Source organism: Petaurus breviceps, unplaced genomic scaffold (genome assembly GCF_028583685.1).
Source record: "Petaurus breviceps papuanus isolate PSGF00001 unplaced genomic scaffold, PetGlider_PUasm1.0 90977, whole genome shotgun sequence".
In the NCBI taxonomy this organism is placed as follows: Eukaryota; Metazoa; Chordata; class Mammalia; order Diprotodontia; family Petauridae; genus Petaurus; species Petaurus breviceps.
Window position 1 is genome coordinate 24,936,376 of NW_027187391.1, and position 17,401 is coordinate 24,953,776.

A 17,401-nucleotide genomic window follows, 5' to 3' on the forward strand; every position below is an offset into this window, starting at 1 on the left:
TTAGCCTAAAGTGTTCAAGGTGTAATTTTGCCTCTAATTCCCCCTGGGGAAGAACATAGGAGAGACAAGCTAGCTCAGGAGACAGCATTTTTGTTCAAGTCTCCAAAGTTCAACTTCTGGCTAAACAAAAGAACATAAGACAAATTCAAACAAAAACTTACTCAATCTCTTCCAGTCTCCTTAGAAGACAAAGTAGATCAGGGATTCTTAAACTAGGTTTTATGATATAAACTTGTATAGCTAATAGATAGATAGACAGATAGATAACTACATTTCAATATAACTGATTTCCTTCATAGTCATATATATATATATATATATCTTATTTTAAGAATTTTAAAATGTCATTCTAAGAGGAGATCATCAGATTGATAAAAGATCCATGACTCACAAAAAGTTAAGAACCCCTATTTCTAGATCATCTCTTTCTACTGTGGGACTAGATAGGTGGCTTTGGCACTAGTTAGAGGTCTAAAAGAAGGAGAGAATAAATCATCTTGGGCAGGACATCCACCACCAAAATTGTAGAGTGTATCTAGGACATACCATGACAAAATCTATTGTCATCATAGCCCAGGTGCAGAAGGGACTTAGCATAGGTTATTCCAAGTCTGCTGACTTCCATATAGTTTTCAGTCTTTATCTCTTACATAACAGCAACCATAAAAACTAAAATTCTCAAGTGATAGAATGAGAAATTTTGAACAGGAAGTGGAAAATAACCACTGGCATAAAGGCATGAGCAAATAGGAAGTGGTTCATTATGTAGGTGTAATGCTAATATTATGTAATTATAATGACCAATCTTTAACAGAGTGAAGAGCTGAAAAAGTTATGCCTCTTATCTTTCATGGTAGAAGTGGGGTGGGGAGGGGGTGGGATGTTGAGGGCATAGAATGTTGCCTCTACAGCTATCTGATATGGTGGATGTGTTGGTTGATTTTGCTGAACTGATTTTAAATAATATTTTGTTGTAATAAAAAGAGAAAGCTAGCTGGGAGAGTTGAGAAGGACCACATTGGGGAATGAATGTGATTTAAAAACAGAAGATATTAATAAAACTTAAAAGAGAAAACGATGAGTCCACACATTAAATATGCCTTGTATTAAAACCAATTCTGGCAATTCCTGAGCCATCTTATGGGAGAAGGAACAGTATGGTTCATCATGATATGCTCTGCATGGTAACACGAGATATATTGTCTCTACAATAAATTCTTTATGACAGAATAATTAGGCCAAGATAGAGGCTTAAACTCATTAAATGCCCAAGAGAATGTCTTCAAATGTTCCAAAAAGTCTTCCGAACTGCTATCAGAGCACCTGAAGCAGCAGTAGTAACCCTTGTTTCATGTGCAAGTGTTTAATGATGCAACTCTTTTTTTTCTTTCCTTTCTGGATCTTCTTAGGTCTCTCCCCATTTTGTCTTTTCTTCCTTTCCTTTTGCCCCCCCCCCTTTATGTTAATTCTCATGTTTGGGGACTCAAATCTTTTGTTGGATTTGCTAGTCTGGTGACAGTTTAAACTGAGAAGAAATTCTGTTGGATAATTCAATTCTATCTTCTGAGAATATCTTAATTTTGGAGCGGGGACTAAGTTAAAAAAATATATACTACCCATTTATGGATGCTATCTTCAGCTGTTTCTCCATGCTTACATTATGCTAGGCATTTTTTTCCAAAATTCTCTGTGTGTGTAACTTAGTTCTGGGTTATTTAGAAGGAATGTCTTTCTCTTTAGGTAATTGGTCTATAATATTTAATTCAACAAACTTTATGTACCTGGTACATATGAATTACCACTCTAGGCACTAAGGGAGATTATTTTTTTATTGGGGTAGGGGGAAACAATGTACACATAAGTAATAACAAGTGATTTCAGAAGGGAGAGAATGATAATAACTTCAGAGAAGAGCTAAAGGCCTGAGGTGTACTTTGAAGCAGTCCAGGGATTCTGTGAGAAGAACGTACATGTCTGATCTGCAGGGGTACGTAGGTGTGTAGCAGTTTGATTTGGCAAATACCCTGACAGAGTTGAAAGACTGGCATGTCCTCATGTCCAGGGAGTGCTGCTGGAATTTGAAATGCATTTGCAGGAAGGGGGAGTAGTTTGAAGTTTAATCAATCCATTAGTAAAATGTTGTGACCCAATTACTTAAAAGTCCCTAAGAATTCAGAATGGAGGTGGGAAGGAAACTTTCTTATAGAAGTAGTTGGAGAACCCTTTCAAATTATGATGACTAATTTTAACAATGTTGATTAAAGGATAAAAATGTTTCAAACTAGGTCCATTAGTCAAATGATATAACAATATCCCCGGATCCCCTCAGTTTCAGTGCCAGTTTTTGAACAGTAGTTTGGAAAGATTAAATTGTCAGTGCCTAGCTCAAAGCTTCGAGCAAAAAAATCACTCAATATCTACTTCTGACTGACTGAGAAGTGGTTGGAAGTTTAGTGTGGGAGATAGGGTGGCTGGTAGTCTTAGTTTTCTGCTTTTTAAAGCAGAAGACCTAAGTCTAATATATGCTGGCCGGCACTTTCCCCAATGAACTCTTACTTTTCTCTTCTGCCCTATTTTTTTTCATTACTTCAATACTTTAAGGACCAGTTTCTATTGTATTATCATTTCTATTTCTTTGGCTGGTAGGTGGGACTGAAACTATAGTTTGAATTAGGCAAATTCATTTCCTAAGGAAGCTTTTCCTTACAGGCATTTCAGGGATCAACTACTATCAGGGCAAAAAAAAAATACAGCAACCAAAAAAAAAAAGAGCAATTATCAGTGAATTTGAAGAAATTAAGAAACCCTTTTATTTTTACCAGACAGGTTATGGAGGCTCCCCCACCCCAATTACCCAGATAATTACCTCCATTCTGCTTCACTTTGCCTGAATGAACACAGGATCCCCTTTACCTCTTTTAAATAAATATCTTCCCGTTTAAATCTATCAGGCTTCAACCAAAAAGCCTAGCTTTCACAATATATGCTTACCTAAAATGTTTTAGGGCAGAACACCTGTTAATTCACTCTTGTGCCTGTAACCGGAGTCTCAGGGCCTTGTAATAGACTAAAGTCTATTGATTAGTAGAAGTATGTCAATTAAGTACATATTTAGAGATCCTTATTTGTTGTTGTTTGTCCTTAGTTCTCAAAGAGGACTAACGGTATCAGGAGGGTGATGTCTTGATTTACAATTTAAGTGAGGCAAGGCTGTGCAAAGTCATCAGCCTCACTGTCCCCTCCACAGTTACAGCAGTCCAGTGGCAAGACAAAGCACAAGCCCTGGATGCCATGGGAGATGCCTTTTTCTGCTAACATCTTTCTGTACTGTTTGTCTGAGATAACACCTATTCAGTGATTAAAGGCTAGGTAAGAACCAAGACAAAAGAAGGCCTAGTTTGCCTTCACAAAAAGAATCAGTATGGGAGGGGAAAAGCCACAGTTTGGCATATTTGTAAAGAATGTTAGTGTACCTTAGAAATCATCTAATCTAGTGCTACATTTTCATTATTCACATGAGGAAACTGAGACCCACTTGTCCAAAGTTACTTAGTTAATGAATAGCATATCAAGTCCTAGAACCTGTTTCTGGGACTGGATGGTGAGGGTAATAGAAGGGACTAGTTAAAATGAATGGAAATGTTATTTAATCCAAAGAATAGAGGACATTGGTGGGGACTGGGGAGGTGGTGAAGGACTCACAACAGCTACCTTTACATATGTGAAGATCTGTTCTATGTAATGGGGATACAAGTTATTCCTCTTGGCTTTGAATTAGAAACAGTGGGTGGAAGTTGCAGAGAGGCAGACTTAGGCTTGATTTAAGGCTAAACTGCCTAGCAATTAGAGCTATCTAAAATTGGAATGGACTGCTTCAGCAGGGAGTGATGAGTAGACATCTTCAAAGAGTATCTTTATAACTCCTGGTAGGGTATGTCAGAGAAAGGATTCTTATCCAGAAATGGCTTAAATGGATGTTCTCTGACCATTCCTTCAAACTCTGAGATTCTAGGATTCTGTGAAATCTCAGTCCAGTACTCTTGCCACTAAGTCCCACTCCTTCGTGCTATAATTAAGTGACCTTCTTGCCTTCAAGAATACACTTTTACATTAAATCAAGTGATTTTGATCCTCTGCTTCACAAATAAGAGAACTATTATCACCTAATCCAAAAGGGCATATCTCCCCAGCTGGTGGTGACATACTCTGCAGAAGACCAATGAATAGAGGAACTTTTTTCCCTCTAGACACAGTCAGAACACAGGAAACTACTGCCAACTCTCATAAATGGCAACCAAAGTGAAATTGCAGCAGTTACCAATTATACAGGGATATGGGCTTGCCCTTTCCTCAGTCACCTATTAGTAATGTAGGACAACAGAATCTTTTGAAAGTAGACTTGAATATGAGAGGTAGACCTTCTCCCTCCATTACTTTGGGAATTGAGGGAAAGAAGACAACCCACTCACCATCAAATGAAAAAGGGTTAAAAGTTAAAAATTATATGACTAATTTTTAAAGATTATGCTATATTCTCAATTGCCTCCCAACCCAATTGCATTCAGTTATGACAGTGTACATAGACTTATCAAATAGGACCCAGAAGAGGGGGGGAAACAAAAAAACAAAAACAACAAAAGTCAAACAATCCAAAAAAATCCATGCATTAATTCTTCATCAAAATAGCCTCAAAAATGAACTGCAACTTGAAGGTAAGGAGCATATGTAGTCTTTGCTTTAAATCATCTCCTGTTTTATTCATTTAAAATTTGTGCACCTCCATGATTGTCACACATTTCGAAGCCCTTTGCTAAAAGTCAGTGGTACCCATTGAAATTCAGCAGGGTTGACAAAGGGCCAGAAACCTCTCTCCAGATTTTGTTTTCACTGGCAACTCCAAAAGCAATCCAACATATGTCCCTTGCCTGCAATCAATCCAAGACACCCTCTTTCAACCTAGATAACCACGTGATGGTCATTTGTGCATATGAGAAAGTCAGCTAGATATATTTGTTTCAATGTTAAACATTTTAGCTTTGTTTAGGCCCATGATTTTATTAGGATAGGAACTTCTAGTAAGAAGAGTTCTTGTGCCAAAGCAGATCTACAACCCTTTGGCAACACATGGTTTGTGGGAGTTGCCTAGGGCATTGAGAGATTAATTGTCTTGCCAAGCAAATTGATGCAGTCAGTTTGGGTCACAGGTACATCAGGAGGTGAGTCCTCCTGACTCTGAAACTAGCTTACTTATCCACTATGCCATGCTTGCTGCCTCTCATGATTAAACTAAATCCAACATAAAAGCTTGTTTTTATTGAAGGCTCCTGGACACTTAAGAAAACTTTAGGGGCATCTTTGACTCTGCCTTTTCCCTCACCCATTATATCTAATCACATGCCAATTTTATCCATTCTACCCTGTTCGTTTCTCTAGCATGATATCTTATTTACTCCCATGGTAACCACCCAAGTTTCAGTTTAAACCCTTATAATTGTTTCCCTTAAAAAATTTTCTTTGGAGGGGGGAAGGTAGGGCGATTGGGGTTAAAAGGTCACAAGGCTAGTTTTTTGTGTGTGCGTGTTAAGTGTCTGAGGCCGGATTTGAACTTAGGTCTTCCTGACTCCAGGGCCAGTGCTCTATTCATTGCACCACCTAGCCACCCCTTGCCTTGACAATTTTATGGGACTCCTAACTGATCTTGTTTTCAAACTCGTCTCTCTCCAATCTGTCCTTCACATCATATCATCCCAAATTATTTTCTTAATTCACTGATATCACTCCTTTGTTCAAAAAATCTGTGGGTTCTGATCTGACAACCCAGTCATTGCATTCAAGTTCACTTGCAATAAGGTGCCAACCTTTTGTCTAGCATTCTCTCACACAGTATTCCACCCTTTTATAAAATTCTCTATGGTCAACTAGACCACTTTATAATGTTCACATCCTGACCTCTGACCTATCCATCCCTCACTCATATCAGTCCTTACCTAGAATGCTCTCCTTCCCCACTTCTAGTTTATACTTCGTGAAGTCTGAACCAACCTGGTAGACATGAATTCTCTCCCTTTAGATTATTCATAGAACTTTTTCAAAACTCCTTTTATCTTATCACATTGCATTACAATTACATGTATATGTCAAAGTCTTCCATGGAAATGATAAATTCTTTGAAGGGCAGGGCCTATATATAATTCTGTATCTTAATCCAAATTGCTACTAAACTGGTTTACACAATGTAGTACTTTCTTAATTCATCTCTGTTGAATTCAGTGGAAAAAAATGCAAAAACAAAACCAGGCATGCACAAAAATACTTTTTAAAAGGTCGCAAAGTGATAAAGTGGATAGATCACTGGACTATGGACAGGAAGATTTGGGTTCAAATTTATTCTAATACATTTACTAGCTGTGTCACCCTGGGAAAGTCATTTAGAAGCTGTCTGCTTCAGGTTTCTCATCTGTAAAAGAGAGATAATAATAGCACCTATTTCCCAGGGCTATGGTGAATTTAAGATGATAGAATATTTTAAAGCATTTTGCAAAACTTAAAAGCATTATATAAAATAGCTAGCATTTATATAGAGCTTTAATAGCTTCATATATAAAGCTACATAAATGTTAGCTATTGTTATAGCAAAAGAGCATTTTTAAAAACACATCTACAAAAATCTTTTTTTGTATGTAATACATAAACAAACTTACCAAATATTTTAGGAAATGTTCATAGAAATTAAATGTAAAATAAGATCCATACCTAAGTACAAAACTTACAACTTACTTGTTGCTCACAGAATACTTCATTATTTTGGTAACAAACTATTTTCACTCAGAGATGGAAGAAAACAACATCCATGTTTTAAATTAGAAAAAAATTGAGATATTCTCATGTGTTCTTTAGACCTAATGCTCCTCTAGTGAACTTTAAGGGAAGGAAAATATTTCATTTAGGAGAGAAAACTAGTCCTTTTAATTTTTTTAAAAAAGACTCATATCTCAATATGCTTTCTATTATATGTGGATAGATAAGTGATAGAAAAATGGATACTGATATATAGATACAGGTATATATGTGTATAGATATATACATATGCATATACACACAAAGACTATAAATATCTAAAGACCAATTATTTTATATTTATATAGATATAAAGATAGATGAGATATAACATGGAGACAGAGACAGAGTTAGAAATGGAGACAACACGTTTAAATATGAAAGGAATATATATTGAGAGGAAATACAACATTTGCAGGAAACCCAGTGGTCAAAATACAGTACATCATCAAACACCTTATAGCTAGTCAAGAGAAAAAACTTGATACAACATTTTTTATTCCTTTTGAGATTAACAGAGCATATTTCAACTATTTCTTTTGATTGGCAAGGAAAAAAAATGTTTTTAACCACTCTTACAAGAACTGATTTCTATTAAAAGCACTCGTATTCTTACTTAAGATAAAAACTATATTCATTATAGAGAAGATTTCTGATCAACTATACTGAATATTATAATAAAGAAAAAAATAAATGTCGCAAGTTAACAATACAAAGAAGAAAAAGACGTATTTGAGAGGAGGAAGAAGTCATTGCATTACACATTGCAAATTTAGATGCAAAATTTCTCTTCTAAATTTTAAAAACTTGTAGACACATGCAAGTTAACATGCTAATTCTATTAATATTAGATTCACAAAGTGCTTAAGGGGATAATATTTGATTGCTTGAAATTGTACTTTCAGTTTGTCTAAGTATTTATGGCTCAATTCATACTTTGGAATTTCAGTTGTAAATAAAAATAGCAACAATAATTTACAGTTATAAAGTAGTTTTAAGTATATGCAAAGCACCCTCATTAGAACAACTATAAAGTAGGCATTATTATCTTTCTTTTACACATGAGGCTTGGAGAGGTTAAATTACTTGTCCAAGATAACATAATTTAAATATTCTGTTTGAAATATGTAGCTATGCACATATTAACAACCTATTCTTTCAGTTTTTTTTCCTTACAGCACACAAAAAGATCAAAGTCAAGTCAAAAACAAAAAACAAAAAACAAAAAAAAAACACCACCAACAACGTCTTATTGTAGCTAGCCATTATTATTGTTTGTGGTTCTAATATATATTCGATTTCTGGCACAAATCTTTCATCACTACTACTAACAATAACTCACAATAATATTATTAGATAGCCAATGACAGTATTTTCATCTCCTTATTTTCCAAACAAGAAACTGAGAATCTGAGAGTTTCAGTGTCTTGGCCATGGTTACAACCGCTATTAAGTGTTAGTTTGGGGATCTGAAATCAGATCTTCTGATTCCAAGAGTTCTTTCTACCACATTAATCTATTTCTCCTTTCAACTTCGGCAAAGTCAAAACTTAAGTAGAATTTAAAGCTAAGGCTAACTATAACCCAAAGATGACACAATTGTAATGCATACCTTTATGGCCCAATCAATGCTCCTAAACATAATCTGTCCTTCAATAAAGCCTAAGCCACAGTTTTCAATGCTTTTCTGAGAATGTGGAGGAAGTAAATGCATACAGGTGGTGCTCTACAACCTTGGGTAAATACAAAAGAAGGAACTGTTGGTGGGTGTGGAAATAAGAAATTCTATTGGTCAGTAGAGGGGAATAACCCAGTTTCCACTTTTATTTGAAGCTTATCTCTCTCTGAAGCATGGGTTGGAGCAAACTGATATTGAATCTTTAAAAGAAAAGAACTAAAAACTGCTAAACAAACATACAAATGTAACACAAAATCAAGATAATCAACAAAATTCATTTATATGCACTTTATTCACAACTATTATGAGATGTATAGTACAATTATTATCTCTGTTTCAGAAATGATGAGATCAAGGCTTTGAGGGGGTCAAATGACTTGGTCATAATCACACACCTGGGAAGTATCCTAGGTGTAATCTGAACTAGATCTACTAACCAAAAGGAGGAACACTGTGTAGCCAGCATTCATATGGTGCTTTCACAAGATCCTCACAAGAATTCTGTAATATAGCTGCTATTATTATCCCCATTTTATAGGTGAGAAAACTCAGGCTGAGATTTTAAGTGACTTGCCCAGGGTCACATAGTTAGGAAGTGTCTGAGAAAGGATTTGAACTGAATACTTTATGACTCGGAATCAAGCATGCTCCCCACCACTACTTTACCTGGCTTCCTCAGATTTTTTAATCCACCACGCTACCTCACAGTTCTTTATGTTAGCCCTGTCTTTTAACAAGTATAGTGCATTCATTTGAGGGTGTTTTTCCTATTCGTTGAATATTTTGTCTCTGAGTTAACATTTATAGAAATACATTACCATGGTTGTTGCATTTTATGCATATGATAACTGAAAAAAATAATGTATATAGAACAAATACATCAGGGAAGGTACACAATTATTATTTTCAGAAAGACATTTAGGAGAATAAGTTGCAAAGCTGCCAAAACTTACTTAGGAAATATATAATTTTTTTCTTTCTATATTTTCAAGGAATTTAATTTGAAAGCCTTATTTTCAAAACAGCAGTTAAATGTCACACATTTAAGAACACTGTATTATATCAGCAGAAGCACCAAGGAAATATTGCATAATTATAATAAATTTGTGTTGTTGTTTTCCAGTCTGGCCATACAGTCATGGCCTACTTCTTCTACAAATGTGTGTACCTCTAGAAGTGCTTAGTAATTGTGCAGTGGATGGCAACTGATGATTCTTAATTAAGTTTCAAATGTGCTTCCTCACACAGCTGCACACACATGTGCAGGGAGCTAATCGTTAGTTGCACCTGCTCCAAGTTAGGAATATTTCATAGTGCACATGGCAAGAATGGCATTTTCAAGTGTTAATTTGTTGAATGTAAATCAATATATTTTTTTCAATAGTTGATGGCACAAGTTCCTTGGTAATTGCCACTTATATACACCAAATCTGAAATCTAAAAGTTGACTAGTTTCAGTTGCTGACCTGAAATAGCAGTGACTTTTTAAATAGCGGGAAATTAAAAAAAAAATACTGGAGAAACTCCTCTTCCCTCTCTACTAACTCTACCCCACCCCACACATAATTTAACTTGGAAATATATGAGGGATTTTTCAAAATTTATATTTAAAAAAGCATTTCCTTCTAACCATACCCTAAGCATTACAGCCAAACTTTTTTTTCTCTCAAAGCCTTAAAAACAAAATTGAAAAGAAAAAAAAAGTGGTTTCTATTGCTAAGTCCACTACAACAAATGCAATGATGATTTCTGTCTCTATCTGAAATCTTCAGTTATAGAGCATTAAGGGCAGAAATGATAAAAAGAAATTACCTTCTTGAGATTATGAGCTTAGACTCTTGATTCTGCAAATGCAGCAAACCTGGTTCTAAAGATCACATCTGTTTCCTTAAGAATCACCCAAAAATCTGAAGTTAGCCCAGCCACACAGCTGCAGAGATTTTAATTTGTGATGAAGAAGAACATTTCCTTCTACTTGAAATGAAAGTTTTACACAATCTCTCTGGAATGGATTTCTCAGTACCAACTGTATTCGCCCTTTTTTGGGGGGAGGGTAGGGGGGAGAACATGATGGTGGCAATTACCAAACAATGTTAAACACCACACAATAGCCATACAACTTCAAAGTGAAAGTGAGGAATCATGACATAAACATTTAGTACTTTTTTGTCAAAATAATAACCTTGACCCAACAGCAACAAGAATGATATATACTTCTATTTGAAACAAAAATCTACTTTATTTCTTCCTCAAGAACGAATGAACTAAACATACTTTTTCTCAAGTTCAGATAATGTACAAACTATGAAGCTTTCAAAAGAGATGGTGTTTGCTTGATTTGAAATTTTGATTCTCCAAAATTCAATGAAATAAAAAGGCAAACTAAGCAACTCTTGGGTACCAATAATGTAAGCATCTGGCAAAAGCCATATGACAATTGACCATCTTATAAGCACTTGAGAAGTAAATCAGCAAACCTGCAAAAACTTTGGTGTCAATCAAAAGTACACAGGGATAATGCTCATTCTGAAAACTTAGTTTATAATATTCCCTTCTCTTAATTTAACATTAAAGAGGTACCAAAAGTAATCTACAAAAACAAAAGAAACATATAAATGTATCCCTTTTATTAACTTCTGTGCTTCTACCACTTCTAATGTTTTAAATGAAAGTCTTTGTCAAAAGTTTATAATATTTTAAAAGCAACTGTGATCGAGAATTAGATAAATTTGGGTCCTTTTAATGTGTATCATTATCTCACCCTATCAGACCAATTGGCTTTTCTTCATCCTTTGTTTTTGTTCTGCATCTGCATTAACATGGCTGCTAATTATATTAGTCTGGTGGCACATAAAGTCTAGATGGGAAACTCACATGATTCTAAGTGAAAGTATCCTTTGACACTCAAAGAGGTTTGATGCAATTGACCACTCTTATTTTAAAGTGCCCTGTAGCTTGTTATGAAACTGAATTGTGATTTCTATTTTTTATTTCAAAAGCAATATGACAGCTCAGTCATTCATGCACACACAAATACACACACAAAGAAGCTTTTAGCTTTGTGTTTCTATGCATATTTAATTCCACCTTTTTTTTCCCAATTCACTCTATAATCAATTTGAAAGTTTGAGATTTCTTTCTATACAGAATATTACTGTTGGTAATTACATATAGCTAACTTCCATCAGAGCCCTACTAAGTTAAATGTTTCAAAGTTAAATCACCATTAAACAAAATTCTGCATAAATGTTCCTAACCACCCACTCATTCTCACAGTTCCATGCTTTTTTTTTTACACAATGAGTTGGCAAATGTGTTGCTTTTCTCAACAGTCCCTCCAAATGAGAATGTTTGAAGATTCTCCTTATCTTCTACCACTTGTATACAATTTAGATTTTTCAAAGACATTCTTTTGCACAGATAATGTAAACTTTCTCATTTCTTTTTTGTCTGCATTAGTAGGAATAGGAAATATTTGACTTGAAACTCTGATAAACCAGGATCAAAGAAATAAATCTGCTTAAACATTACTCAAAAAAAGGAGATTACACTCTTGAATTTTTATGTATGGTTCTTTTCACTTGCTTTGAAGACCAACTACAAAAATGAGTATTTACCAGATTAAAATATTCCTTAACATATATCACTAACTTGGGGAAGGGGGTAGAGTTTACTGGGATGGAGAATGACAAAACTACATCAAACTCAGAAGTATTTATACAAAATACAGTCAGGCATAAGAATGAAAAATGTGCATTTGGTGACAACAGATATACAATAAAGTACACTTAAGGTATTTTGGTGTCAGTTCTACTAGTAAATTATTTTCCTATGTGGATAGCTTTGCTGATATGGCTCTCAGAAATCTGTTTTCTTCCTGGATTTTCTTTAGCACCTGCCTTCAAGAAACACCTATTAAGAATGCTGATAGCCACTCATATCAAGTTATGCTTTCCAACCAAAGATATTTGTGAGATTAGGAAAAAAAAAACATCAAATAGTATATGCTAACTTGCTGCTTCTTTACCACAACAAATTAACTACTTAAAGACTATAACATTTGTCTCTAAATTTCTTCTCCCTCTTTCAAATCTCTTTTGCCCTCCTCTACATATTTATATTAGGGAACTGGAACTTAAAGATGTGACATTTTCCATTGTTGGGTACTTGCCTCTGAACAATTGCATAAGATTCCTCACAAAGTCCATAATCCAACACTTTATGAGGAAAGAAAACTATCTAAATTAGGAACCCTTATTCAGATAATATAATACTTTCCCCAAAAATGTTTTTGGGTAGGATCAAATTTAGAGTGCTACTGCTTCAGTATATGGCACATGTTTTTGTTCAGCTCCTCTGTTCTCTTAAGAATTTCTTAATTTTTAGTATGCATACTTTTAAAATGCAATGCAGTTCACTGGATGGCACTCAATACACAATTTGCCCCACGTAGGTACATGTTTCCAAATGTTTTACTTCTTAATCCTTAAGGTTAGCATATAGATATATCTAACTATACGAAGAGAAATATCACAGAAAAAGTCAAGATTTCCACATTTCACTGCTTTAACACTTGTACAACAAACTGTGCCTGGCATTACTGTTCTATATTTATATTAACAAAAAAACATGTAAACCATAAATGAATAGACGTGAAATATCAGTTTTCTTAAAGAAATGAAAACCAACAAGTTTAACCCATACCTTTCAAAATGGAATTCATAGGGGTGTAAGGAATGGGTGGAGTAGGTAAGATAGTGACTGTTGGGGGGGGGGGGCTCTACCCTTCCTGTACAATACAGTAAATCTATCTGAAATAATTTCAGATATTGGCAATATATTTTCAATCTTTCCTTTTTTTCTCTCTTTCTTTTCATTCTGATCAACAGTAGACCTTTCATTGTACTCCCCTGTCTACTATCACTGGGGCACATTTGAGAACAAGAGGACCCAAGTGTCACTTACCAGTTGCATGCCACAGATAAAGATAAGCGTGCACCTGCCACTGCAATAACCCATGGTTTCCAAGACCCCTGCCACAGCCAGACTGTCCCACGTCGGCCACCGTCGAGCCCCCACTTTATCCAATCAGATCGCGGGGAAGGACAGGCAAACCTGCCGAGGGCTCAGGGGCTCCTGTCTGCTGCTGCCAGCGTCCTGGGAAGTGACAGGCATTAGGACCTGCTGGAGCGGCTCTGTGTCAGCAGCAGCAGCAGCAGCAGCGGCAGCGGCAGCAGCGGTAGCAACAGTGGCAGCAGCAGTAACAACAGCGGCGGCGGCAGCAGCAGCCGCTCCAGCAACACATACCTTCACTCCCTTAGTGCAAACAGCGCTCCTCCGGCTGCGCCTGCGGGGAAAATGCGCCAGGTGCCAGGAGCAGGAGCAGCAGCAGCAGCAGCCTCCACAGCCTCCACGCAGCACTGAAGAACCCACAGTCATCTGGGCTCCAAAGTTTCACCCCCTCCCTCCCTCCTCCTCCTGGCCCCACACCCACTCAAAGTGTCAGCGCTGCCGCCTGGGCTCCCTCTCCAAACACCTCGCGGGGCTGCAGAGTCAGAGCCTGGCGGGTGCAGCGCGCGGGGCGCTCTGGAGGCGGGGGGACGCACGGGATGATGCCTGCCCAGCACTGCCACTCTCCAAGGTGGTGATGCTGCGGAGCTGCCTGCAGGAGGTGCGGGGTGGCGGTGGGGAGGAGGAGGAAGAGAATCCTGGAGAAGGAGGAGGGAGAGGGCGCCGGGGGCGGAGGCGTCCGGGCTCCTGTGTCCCAGGCGGGCGTCAGCAGCTGATGCTAATACAGTGATGCTCCTTCCAGCTCAGGCTTCCCACCGCCACCACCACCCCCCTCTTGCCTCCCAGCACCGCCCCCCCCCCTTTCCTTCCACCACCCGCCCTCAGATGTGTTAATCCCTAGCTGACAACAAATCCCTTAACCCACCCCGTGCCTTGCCACCCCTCGATTTTTCTCCCTCCCCTCTTCAAAGGCGTCAACTTCTCTGGGCTGGTGCTGTGCTGCTGATGCTACTGCTGCGGGTGCTGCGGGTGCCAGTCACAATGCAGGAGGGGAAAGGGAGGAGATGGAGACGACGATGGTGCTGGTGCTGGTGCTGGTGCTGGCGTCCGCAGCAGCAGCAGGGAGAAAAGAACCCAGGAAGCATGTCAGTCTGTCCGTGTGCAGGCTCTGACTGTCTTGGTCCTGCTCCCGCAGCCCAGCCTGGAGCACAACACGCGCGTGGCTTGTGTGTCTATGTCCTCCAGAGTGGGGTGGGTAGAAGGGATAGGGAGGCAGGCTAGGCAAAGAGGAATGGATGGGTGGAGAGAAGGGTGCCACGCCAGCATCCCAGCGGCTCAGGCACATGCAAAACTGGTCCTCTGTGGTGCAACCACTGGCCTGAGAAGGTGGAGAAGGAGAAGCAGCACGCCACCGTCAGTATTGCTGCCCCAGCTCTGCTCCTGTGCTGCTGACTCCATTTCTTTTCGTGAGTGGGGACGGGAGTAACAGGGGTAGGGACCACTTCTGGGCTGGGTTACAAGTGAGAGTCAAAGGGGATAGAGGGTTGGGGGGGCGGAGGGGGGAAGAGTAGACCACTTTTTTTTTTTTTTTTTGGAGCGGGTAGATTGAGTTACTGCTGCTTTTTGAAGCACGCTTCTGTTGTCACTTTTTTTTTTTTTTAATGAGCTAGGAATTGGCACAAAAAATCTGCAGCCTCACAAAGTGCCCCGATAAGAGTCTGGGTGTCTGTTCACATTGTCAAGTGCTGGAGACTGCCCCTAGAACCGGACTTAGTGCCAAAAGGCGCTCCAGCTATTTTAAGTAGCGTAATATTGGAAGCTTCAGAGCCCGCTGCTGCCCCCTGCTGTCCAAGAGATGAAGGGCCTAGCTGGACTCTGCATGGGGGTGGTCCGTCCTGGAGGAAGAGTGCTTCCTGGTTAGGGATACTCTTAGAAAATAACAGAAAAAGTCCCTTATGAGAAGCACAGTAAACAGTGAACATCTGACTTTTTTTTCCCCCAGTGAATTAAAGAACAGTGACTAAATATCCCCGGGAATTGAATAAATAGAAATAAGCGGGGGCTTGCTAAATATTGTGTTAGAAGATTGAAAAAAAGAAAACTTCAGAATGAACAACGATAATAAGTGATGGGAGTCTTTGCCCAAAATGAAAACTTGACCAGCATAAGGACTTTATTGAGGGAGACCAAATTGTGCCTGTGTAGAAGTTGCTGCTCAACTACCAAGATTCAGTTCAATTTTGAAGTATTTCCCACTGTTAATAAGAAGTTACTTTCACTAAATTTGGATTTGTGTGGGATAGAAAAAATGTCAAATGAGCACTTTATTTGAATAAAGATTGTGATGTACTAAGATAACTGAAAATACAGAAATAATATCAGACACCTTGATTAATATCTTTTTTTGAAGTCAAGGACTGAACTTTCAGGAGCAATTTTAATTGCAAAGTATAATTGCAGAATGTAAATCTTATAAGCCACTTATAATTTAGGAGATAACCTCTCTGAGCCTCAGTTTCCTGATGTGTAAAATGAAAATCCTAATATCTCTAAAGTTTTCCTTGCAGGATTGTTGTAAGGATAAAATGTGACGATACTTATAAAATACTTTGTATTTTATAAAGTAACACAAAAATGAAAGCTCTTATTATTAAACTACAAAATTGTAAAAGCATAAAGTTGTAAAAAGTGTCCTGATGTTTTTGAATGAATGTAAATGAGCAGAATAGTAGAGAGTTGATATGAATAGTGGCTGCATCAATTCACTATTTTATTTATTTTGGCAGTTATTTGCATTTGAAATATAGCTATGGGGAGACACTAGGATATTATTCTGTATTACTATATCAATTATAATCAAATGCTTTCTGTAAAATAATAATGTTTCCATACAGAAGGAATGGGCAAAATCATTGCATAGGTTTGAATTTTAGTAGTACATAGTAATCAGATCAATATTCTATAATCAAAGAATGGACATGCACAATGCCCAAGTACTTGTTACCACTTTGCTCAATCAGTTTCTATTGTAGGCTCCTTTGGACAAACAGAAATCTCAAAATTTATGGCCACCTCATTTACAAATGTTTCTTTCCAATAGCAGGTTGTTTTCTGCCTAGTCATTTGTTTCCAACCCAGTCAGGTCTAATCACTTTATTCATGTCATGTTTCAGAAAGCTGAGAATCATATATACAGAATGTATGAAGAAAACACAATTGAAACACATTCCAACAATACAGTTTCATTTCACATGAAGTTAGAATGATTTTCAAATTAAGGTATTTGTGAGATACTTCCCTCCTTATACCTCTTCCCCTGAAAATAACACCAAAGAAGCAAAGATTACTATATTCCATCAGTTAAAGCAATAAATAAATTAATAAAATGCTGTCGCTCTTCTACCTCTCCAGACTTGTACTAATACCTTGCCATGAATTTTGTAGTCCATTCAAACGGGGCTACTCCCTGCCTCCTACCATGGTCCATTTTTTTAAATGTTTGTCTTTGCATTCTCAGCACCCAGCACAGTCCCTTGCACATTGTTATTCAGTCATGTCTGATTCCTCCTGACCCTGTAAACTATAGCATGCCAAACTGTCCATGGGGTTTTCTTATAAAAGATACTGGAGCTGTTTGCCATTTTCTTCTCCAGTAGATTTAGGCAAACAGAAGTTAAATGACTTGCCCAGGGTCACCTAATTAGTGCCTGAAGTCAAATTTGAACTCAGATTTTCCTGAGTCCAGGATGAATGCTCTATCCACTGAATAACCTAGAAGCCTTCTTTTCACTTAGTAGTCACTTAATAAATGCCCTGTTGAGTTGAAATGAATTTACCTCAAATGAAACATCTCTGGGAAAACTCCTTTGATCACCC

The 17,401-nt window shown here is 37.6% G+C and overlaps 1 protein-coding gene across 3 annotated transcripts in view; it reads right to left on the bottom strand.

Annotated features, from left to right (window-relative positions):
• The window catches only part of NKAIN2 (sodium/potassium transporting ATPase interacting 2), a 1,356,778-nt gene extending 1,342,465 nt beyond the window's left edge, over positions 1 to 14,313 (bottom strand). Inside the window, exons 1-2 of one of the 3 annotated variants that reach the window (XM_069076924.1) lie at positions 13,823 to 13,951; positions 13,481 to 13,672 (exon numbers count right to left, since the gene is read on the bottom strand). In XM_069076924.1, the coding sequence (XP_068933025.1) occupies positions 13,481 to 13,534 (54 nt within the window). In that variant the 5' untranslated portion in view covers positions 13,535 to 13,672; positions 13,823 to 13,951. Of the gene's footprint in view, positions 1 to 13,480 lie in introns of all 3 variants that reach the window. The other 2 variants (XM_069076922.1, XM_069076923.1) reach the window with 2 other exon arrangements.
• Positions 14,314 to 17,401: the final 3,088 nt, after the last annotated feature.